Here is an 8,742-nt window from a genome sequence, read left to right as displayed (position 1 = left end):
TATATTTTATAAAATATTTACGGATATCCGTGAATATTAAAAAAATATCCAGATACCCGTATAACAAATACCGACAAAGATACGAAGACAGGTACAAAACAAATATTTATCTCATGGATATGATACGAGAGAACTACTACCCTATATCCTATGCACTCTGACTCCGTTAACATCCTTATATATGTGTTTACATAAGTATCACAAATTGAAATTCTCGATCTAACTAAATATCTCACAATCTTAAATGAGTAACGCAACTTGTTTTACTATTAATCAAATAAAAAATAAAACAGATAATAAAATAGGAATATTAGTCGAACTATTTATACGTTTAAGTTGAAAAAACATCACAAAATATAACCATGTAAAACTTTTTACTAATATTATAAATTTTTTTTATAATAATTACTTTGAATGCACTTTCTCTGAATTCCTTGATACATAACTAATTAGAAAGCAATACAATCATATTCAGCAATATCAATTTTCTAAATGTATCTAGGAATCTCAAATTTTTGTTCACTTTACTAAGAAAAATAACAACTAATTCTCCTTTTTATCAAAGATTTTCAAAACTTTATAATCATAAAGACATCACAAAAACACTTTTAAACATAATAATTGAGATACAAGTAGTATCATAAAATATGTACTGAGTAGTAAAACTTGACTAGTGATCAAAAAGTCTACACAACATTACAATAATTGACACAAAAATCAATGTAACTTTCTGCGTAAAATTTGATGATATTGCTTTGAAAACAACACTCTTTTAATATTCAATAACTTTTTTTTACCAAACATAATTGTGTGGCTTTTAATGTAAAATAAATATGTTTTTGGACTCCATGCATTAAAACAAACACGCATCCACTTCTCATAACTTACGATCCTCAATTACATAATTTGAATGGTCAGAAAAATTTGAATATCTGTTCACCTAATAACTCATTCATATACTCATACGATATATCTCATCTCAAAAAATTTCGAATACGTTGAAATCATTAACTACTTGCAAATATATAACACACCACATTATAATATATTGATAGGAAAAACATAAGATTTAAACAAACTAAAACATATTCAAAATATACAAAAGTATCGTTAGAGCAAGGTTCTCCAATAAAACAAAGGAGTTATTTGACTTTCTTATGGCTTAAACTACCAATTATCACTTCAACAACAACACTCGTTAATAAATTTGTATATATTATAAAAACTAAAAAAATATTAAGAAAGACAAGAAAAAAATATGTACACCAAAGAAACAGTTTAAAAAACCGCTATAATTATTAATAATTAAAATTATAGATATTTAAAGAAGTTGTTCTATTAATAAAATAAAAAAAAACTAACTGAAAATGATTTTAAATATAAGCTATTGTGAAAAATGTATTTATGATGAGTAAAATGAAAAGTTAGTTTGATTGACGTATTGAAATTTAGTAAGTGGTGGTGTGAGAAATGGAGAGTGATGGTGGGAGAAAGTAACAAAGTACTGCTCTGACAATTGCCGAGGATTGCTCTCACCGGGTCCCATCCCATCCATCCATACATACAGGGGCGGATGGCAGGACTGGTTAGGACCGAAAGACAAAAATAAAAGAAAAAGAAAAGAAAAAGATTTAACCGCTTAAAGGACGTTCCCGCAACACACTTCCCCGTCTCTCTCACTCTATTTTCCAGACTCCTCCTCCTTCCTCCCAGGAATATTCTTTCTTTTTATTTTTCTTCGATTCCATTTTCTCCTTCTTCTCATTCACTTTAAAAGAAGAAGAAGAAGAAGAAGCAGCAGCAGCAAGAAGTGGAAAAGCAGAGAGTGTGGGGATACATCAGAAATGGCAGGGAACGATTGGCTGAACAGCTACCTGGAGGCGATACTCGACGTAGGGCCTGGCCTCGAAGATTCCAAGTCCTCTCTGCTTCTCAGAGAGAGAGGCAGGTTCAGTCCTACTCGCTACTTCGTCGAAGAGGTCATCGGCTTCGATGAGACCGATCTCTACCGCTCATGGGTTCGGGTATGCTCTCTCCTTTTCTCTCTCTCTTTCTGATTCTCTTCATTCACTTCTTTCCGCTCATCTTTTCGGTTTTGTTTAGGCTTCGTCCACCAGGAGTCCTCAGGAGAGGAACACCAGGTTGGAGAACATGTGCTGGCGGATTTGGAACCTTGCTCGCCAGAAGAAGCAGGTTCGATTATCGATTCTCGATTACCGATTCTTGATTCTCAGTCCCGGCGATTTTGAATTATTATCAATTGTGTGTTGTGATTTTTGTGCTTGATGATGTGTTTTGATCGTGCTGTGTGTGTGGTGATGGAATTGAGTAGCTGGAGAGTGAGGCGGCGCAGAGAGTGAACAAGCGCCGGCTGGAGCGCGAGCGAGGGCGGAGGGAGGCCACCGCGGATATGTCGGAGGACTTGTCGGAAGGAGAGAAGGGAGATCCGGTCAGTGAAGCGTCAGCTCACGGCGACGCGTCTGCTCATGGCGACGCCAGCAGGGCCAGGCTGCCCAGAATCAGTTCTGCCGATGCCATGGAGACTTGGGCCAACAGTCAGAAAGGGAAGAAGCTCTACATTGTACTCGTTAGGTAGCTGTCCTTCACCTCTGTTTTTTTTTTTTTGTTTTTTTTATTATTATTGTAATGAATGTGTGATTGAATCGGGCTCTGATGATAAGTAGATTGATATTGAAGTTAGACTACTCGTTTCTTTATTCTGTTTTGCAGAGTGTAATTTGTGTATTCGCTGATTAGATTAACCTTTGATTGGTTTGATTTCGTTATTTGATTTTAACAAGAAGGGGTATGTATTTGCAGCATTCATGGCCTAATACGAGGTGAGAATATGGAGCTAGGACGTGATTCTGATACCGGTGGTCAGGTAGCGCTTTCATATTTTTTTTAATTTCTTCGAAATGCTGATTTTAATTTATATACAAAATAGATTTATTTAAAAAAAACTCGTTTTAGCTATTGAGAGAGTTTATTCCAACTTTTTTTACTTTTCTTTTTCTGTTAGTGTTCAGGGAAAAATTTATCCAAAAAGGACTTTTGTCTTCCTTTTGTTTTTTCACACTGCCAGTATGTGGAAACTAAAACCTTTCCATCTGTCTGTGTTTCTGCTGAATAGGTTAAGTATGTGGTGGAACTAGCGAGGGCATTGGGGTCAATGCCAGGAGTTTATCGGGTTGATTTGCTAACTAGGCAAGTGGCGGCTAAGGATGTAGACTGGAGTTATGCGGAGCCAACAGAAATGTTGACTCCAAGAGACGCGGATAATTATGGAGATGACATGGGAGAGAGTAGTGGCTCTTATATTGTTCGTATTCCCTTTGGTCCGAGAGATAAATATATTCCGAAAGAACTTCTCTGGCCATACATTCCTGAATTTGTTGACGGAGCACTTAACCACATTATACAGATGTCCAAATCTCTTGGGGAACAGATTGGCAGCGGGCATGCTATCTGGCCCGTCGCCATCCATGGACATTATGCAGATGCAGGTGACTCTGCTGCTCTTTTATCTGGCGCCTTAAACGTTCCTATGCTTTTTACTGGGCACTCGCTTGGCCGTGATAAGTTGGAACAACTTCTAAAGCAAGGTCGACTATCGAGAGATGAAATAAATGCAACTTACAAGATCATGCGTAGAATAGAAGCTGAGGAGTTAGCCCTTGATGGCTCTGAAATAGTCATTACAAGCACTAGACAGGAAATAGAAGAACAATGGCGCTTGTATGATGGTTTTGATCCAGTATTGGAGCGTAAAATACGAGCAAGGATCAGGCGAAATGTGAGCTGTTATGGGAGATTCATGCCTCGCATGGCTGTAAGTACCAGATCAAAATGAAAATTTTTAGCTACATGTTCATGATCTTTCTTGTGGACCATGATTTTGAGTTATAGATTTCAGGTGGCTAGAGTTAAAATTTCAAGTTTATTAACCTTTTCATTGAAATATTGTAAGTTCGTTTTTCTGTCTTGGTGATTTGAGCCTTTTCTTTTAACCTGACTCCTAAAGCAAAATGTCTCGCTGCTTGGCTATATTGTATTAGACAAGTCCATTTATGAGCATATTCTCTGTTTTTTTGTCATTTGGTTTATTATTTTAAATTGAGATGAGACATAAAGTTTTGTTTTTCATCTTTATACTCATAAAGAAGTACCTTGCTTTGTACATGGCAACAAACTCGAGCATGGAGTATCATGCTTTCTTGTGAACGCATCATTTTAAAAAGACTATAGGCTTACTTTTTAGTTTGCGTAGTACCCTCTTGATACCAACAGTTATTGTGGAGTCCTGTTGCAGAAGCAAGATTACATTTTCTTACGTAATATTTCATTGCAAGGGGTGTGGCATGCAAAATTAAATGTTAGAATCTCATTGTACCTTGCAGACAATTCCACCCGGTATGGAGTTCCATCATATTGTTCCACAAGATGGTGATATAGAAGGAGAACCAGAAGGGAATTTGGATCATCCTGCTCCTCAAGATCCACCTATTTGGTCTGAGGTTATAAATATTTACTTTTAATATTTCCTAAATAATTATACAATTTATTGCTTTTGTTTTGCAGTAATGGATTATGTTAGATACATATTGGCAAGCAAGTTCTGCCTTTAATTCTATACAAAAATGGAATTTAATGGCATTTTAAACTTTGTGATTGCTAGATAATGCGCTTCTTTACCAACCCTCGCAAGCCTATGATACTTGCCCTTGCCAGACCGGACCCTAAAAAGAACATCACAACTTTGGTAAAAGCATTTGGGGAATGTCGTCCTCTTCGAGAGCTTGCCAACCTTGTATGAAACTATGAATGACCAGTGTGCACTTTTTTAGTATTATTTGTTTCTGATTTTCCGGACATCTGAATTGTTTTACTTGACTGATCAATTATTTGTCCTTCCCTCCTCTGTCTTTTCAGACATTAATTATGGGTAACCGAGATGGAATTGATGAGATGTCTAGCACAAATGCTTCTGTTCTTCTCTCTGTACTTAAGCTGATTGACAAGTATGATCTGTATGGGCAAGTAGCATATCCTAAACATCACAGACAATCTGAGGTTCCTGACATATATCGTCTAGCAGCAAAGACAAAGGTAACTTCTCGTGTTTGATTGTAATAGAGTATAATAGATGAAGTGCATATTGAGTTGGTGAATGTGAGAAGCCTGTGTTTGAAAGGAGTGAAAATAAAGCTCTGCAACAACCAAATAGGGTGCATACTACTACATAGAAATAGAATAAGTGCATGATTTAAGGTCCATGTGTTAGAATAGTGAAAATGAAGCAATGAAATAAGCAGACAGGACGCTATCAGCAATGCTCCCAGTTCCTTTTCATTCAAGACTGTAAGCATCTTAGACTTCACAATTTCTCTGATGAGATCTGGTAAAAGAAAAGCAAAAACAGCAGAAAAGAAATTGATGCATCATTTGATTGTATGATTTGTATCAATGATTTGAAATTGCAGTATTTCATGTATATTGCATAACTGAAAACCATCTGTGATGTAGTAACATGCTATCGGTTGGCTTGCCAAATCCTATTAGACCTGCCATTTGAACTGATATGTATATCTATTGTGGTATAATGTTGTTTGGTGTAAATACACTTATATAGTTATGAAATTACTTGATTCATTGTGTATTTCCATCCTTTCCTGGCCAATTCTTTCCTCTGCAAACTATGCTGTCAACTTACATTTAATTCAGATTTAATATCTATGCAGGGTGTTTTCATTAATCCAGCTTTCATTGAGCCATTTGGTCTTACCTTAATTGAGGTTGTCTTCTCAATCCTGAATTGTTTATTATTGCTTAATTTCTTTTGGGAGATGTAAACGTTAACTTGTGTGTTGGTTGAACAGGCAGCTGCTCATGGTTTACCAACTGTTGCTACTAAAAATGGAGGTCCTGTTGATATTCATAGGGTATGCTTTCTGTTTGGTGGTTATGTATGGATTCGAAAAGGTTCCCTTGGAAATTTCCGTGCCTGATTGATTGCTAATACAGGTACTTGATAATGGTCTGCTCATAGATCCCCATGATCAGCAGTCTATTGCAGATGCTCTTTTGAAGCTTGTTAGCAACAAGCAACTTTGGGCAAAATGTAGACAGAACGGATTGAAGAATATTCATTTGTTTTCATGGCCTGAGCACTGTAAAACTTACCTGTCTAAAATAGCCACTTGCAAACCAAGGCATCCACAATGGCAGCGAAGTGAGGATGGAGGTGAAAGTTCAGAATCAGAATCACCAGGTGATTCCTTGAGAGATATACAAGACTTATCTCTAAACATGAAGTTTTCGTTGGATGGTGAGAAAAGTGGGGGCAGTGGAAATGACAATTCTTTGGATTCTGATGGAAATGCTGTTGATAGAAAGACAAAACTAGAGAATGCTCTTTTGTCATGGTCAAAGGGAATCTCTAAGGACGTGCGCAAGGGTGGGGAAAAACCAGATCAAAATCCAAATGCTGGTAAATTTCCTCCATTAAGGAGAAGAAAGCATCTATTTGTCATTGCTGTGGATTGTGATACTACTTCAGGTCTCCTTGAAACCATTAAAGTCATCTTTGAGTCTGCTGGAAAGGATAGGGCTGAAGGTTCTACAGGGTTCATATTGTCAACATCATTAACACTATCCGAGATACAGTCATTTCTAATCTCTGGTGGCTTGAGTCCCAGCGATTTTGACGCTTATATTTGCAACAGTGGCAGCGATCTCTATTATCCATCCCTCAATCCTGAAGATCGCCCATTTGTGGTTGATTTGTATTACCACTCACACATTGAATACCGTTGGGGCGGAGAAGGGTTGAGGAAAACATTATTGCGTTGGGCTGATTCAATCACTGATAAGAAGGGAGGGAATAATGAACAAATTGTGAGTCCTGCTGAACAGCTTTCTACTGACTACTGTTATGCTTTCAAAGTGCGAAAGCCAGGAATGGTAAATTTTCATTCTATTTCTAGTCTATGATTATGTATTTAAAACCATTTGTAGTTATTAAGATTCTACGTGGAATTTTCTGTTCAGTTTTTTCTCCAGATTCACTTTATTTTGTTTTTTACTTCTGCAGGCCCCCCCTGTGAAAGAGCTTCGTAAGTTATTAAGGATCCAAGCTCTGCGTTGCCATCCGATATATTGCCAAAATGGGACAAGACTGAACGTAATTCCAGTGCTGGCATCTCGTTCCCAAGCTCTCAGGTATTGTTAATTCATCATTCCAAAAATCCCGTCATGCCCAAAGTTAGTGTTCCTGTATAGTCCGTATACATTGCCGTCTACTTTTCTTTCCTCTCTGAGAGGGGGTAAAGCAGTTACTGCGTTTCTTTCTGACATTATGGTATGAAATTGTGCAATGTCTGTGCAAATGTGCTATAGGACAAAAGCAAGTTATGAGCTATAGTCTTGTACATGTACAGGAACTGTTTTTCTTGACATGTGATGAGTTTTGTGGTTTTGGTTCAGATACCTGTATGTTCGATGGGGTTTTGAACTGTCAAAGATGGTAGTGTTCGCTGGAGAATGCGGTGACACGGATTACGAAGGACTTCTGGGAGGCCTACACAAAAGCGTGATACTAAAGGGAGTGGGAAGCAGTGCAATCAATCAACTCCATAATAACAGAAACTACCCTCTTTCAGATGTGATGCCATTAGACAGCCCCAACATCGTGGAGGCAACTGAGGGTAGCAGCGGTGCTGATATCCAAGCTTTGATTGAAAAAGTGGGATATCTCTCTGGATGAAAAAAATAAATCATAATCGCTTTACTTTTACGCCTCTTCGTGTGTGTGTGTGTGTCTGCTGTGAAACCTACTTCTGAGCGAACAGAGATAATCTGATATACACAATGTTCATAAAGCTTTTTCCCTCCTCTCTCCTCTGCAACTCTATATCATTCTCTCCATCACAATTTCCCCGTCAAACGTATTTCCTCTTACTTTCCATTTACCTCCGTGTTGGATCTGTATCTACATATCACATTTTTAATAAAGGACACTTCTCATTCCTCGTGCCCTCTTTCTTTTGTCCATTTTATACCGTCCTCTTGCGACTCCTGATCACAACCTCCCTCTTCATTCTTCCTGTACTCAGCATCATCTTCATTTCCCTTTCCCTGTTCGGCTATGCTATAATAGGATCGTATACAAATCTATAAAAAAAGATTACGAAGTTAAAAATCAATATGATTCAAGAACCAGGAATATAGGGAATTCATGTCAGTAAAGATCGTGGTGCAGACTCCTTTATGATTCCAGTGGAACAAGATGTTGTCTCTAAGGTTTCAAGGACACTTTGCTTTTTTTGACGGGGCTCGATTTGGTTCCCAAGGTAAGTGGCCCATTCATCTGTAATTCAGTTGTATTTTCCTTGTTTTAAAGTTTTATGACGTTTGATGAAGCTAGAATAACACCCAATTTCTTCCGAAAACAAAACCTCCCTTCTTTATTTGTAGAAGTAACTCAATAATATTTCAAAATCAGAAATATGAGATGCTTCAGCCATTTAGTCCGCTGTTTTTCGTACATGTTTGTTTTTTAAAAGAGTAAAGTTCTACTAATTTAATTTTGGACAAAATAGTTAATTTAATCTGGCCTTTGTATGTTAACTGAAACATATATAATTTGTAATTTCAGAGGTACTATTTTGTGCCCTTATTTAAGAATTAATTCAATGAAATAATTTTGTTATACTCATAATCATGTTTAGAAATTTTGAAAGC

General features: G+C 37.1%; 1 protein-coding gene across 1 annotated transcript; it reads left to right on the top strand.

The window, feature by feature from the left end:
* Positions 1 to 1,628: 1,628 nt before the first annotated feature.
* On the top strand, positions 1,629 to 8,524 carry LOC114179600 (probable sucrose-phosphate synthase). Its single transcript, XM_028066006.1, has 13 exons — positions 1,629 to 2,024; positions 2,104 to 2,193; positions 2,333 to 2,592; positions 2,821 to 2,884; positions 3,134 to 3,832; positions 4,401 to 4,517; positions 4,679 to 4,810; positions 4,933 to 5,109; positions 5,742 to 5,795; positions 5,880 to 5,942; positions 6,025 to 6,963; positions 7,094 to 7,221; positions 7,486 to 8,524. The coding sequence occupies exons 1-13, from the start codon at positions 1,845 to 1,847 to the stop codon at positions 7,763 to 7,765; spliced, it is 3,183 nt and encodes a 1,060-aa protein (XP_027921807.1). The 5' UTR covers positions 1,629 to 1,844; the 3' UTR covers positions 7,766 to 8,524.
* Positions 8,525 to 8,742: the final 218 nt, after the last annotated feature.

This window comes from Vigna unguiculata, chromosome 3, assembly GCF_004118075.2.
Source record: "Vigna unguiculata cultivar IT97K-499-35 chromosome 3, ASM411807v1, whole genome shotgun sequence".
Taxonomy (NCBI): domain Eukaryota; kingdom Viridiplantae; phylum Streptophyta; class Magnoliopsida; order Fabales; family Fabaceae; genus Vigna; species Vigna unguiculata.
The sequence above is the reverse complement of the archived record's forward strand: the minus strand, read 5'-3'. Positions and strand labels throughout refer to the sequence as shown.

Excerpts from the sequence above, each read along its gene's own strand:
- LOC114179600 (XM_028066006.1), top strand. The coding sequence starts at position 1,845 with ATGGCAGGGAACGATTGGCTGAACAGCTACCTGGAGGCGATACTCGAC. Across the intron at positions 3,833-4,400 it reads GATTCATGCCTCGCATGGCT|ACAATTCCACCCGGTATGGA; the intron begins GTAAGTACCAGA and ends TGTACCTTGCAG. Across the intron at positions 5,943-6,024 it reads GTCCTGTTGATATTCATAGG|GTACTTGATAATGGTCTGCT; the intron begins GTATGCTTTCTG and ends TTGCTAATACAG.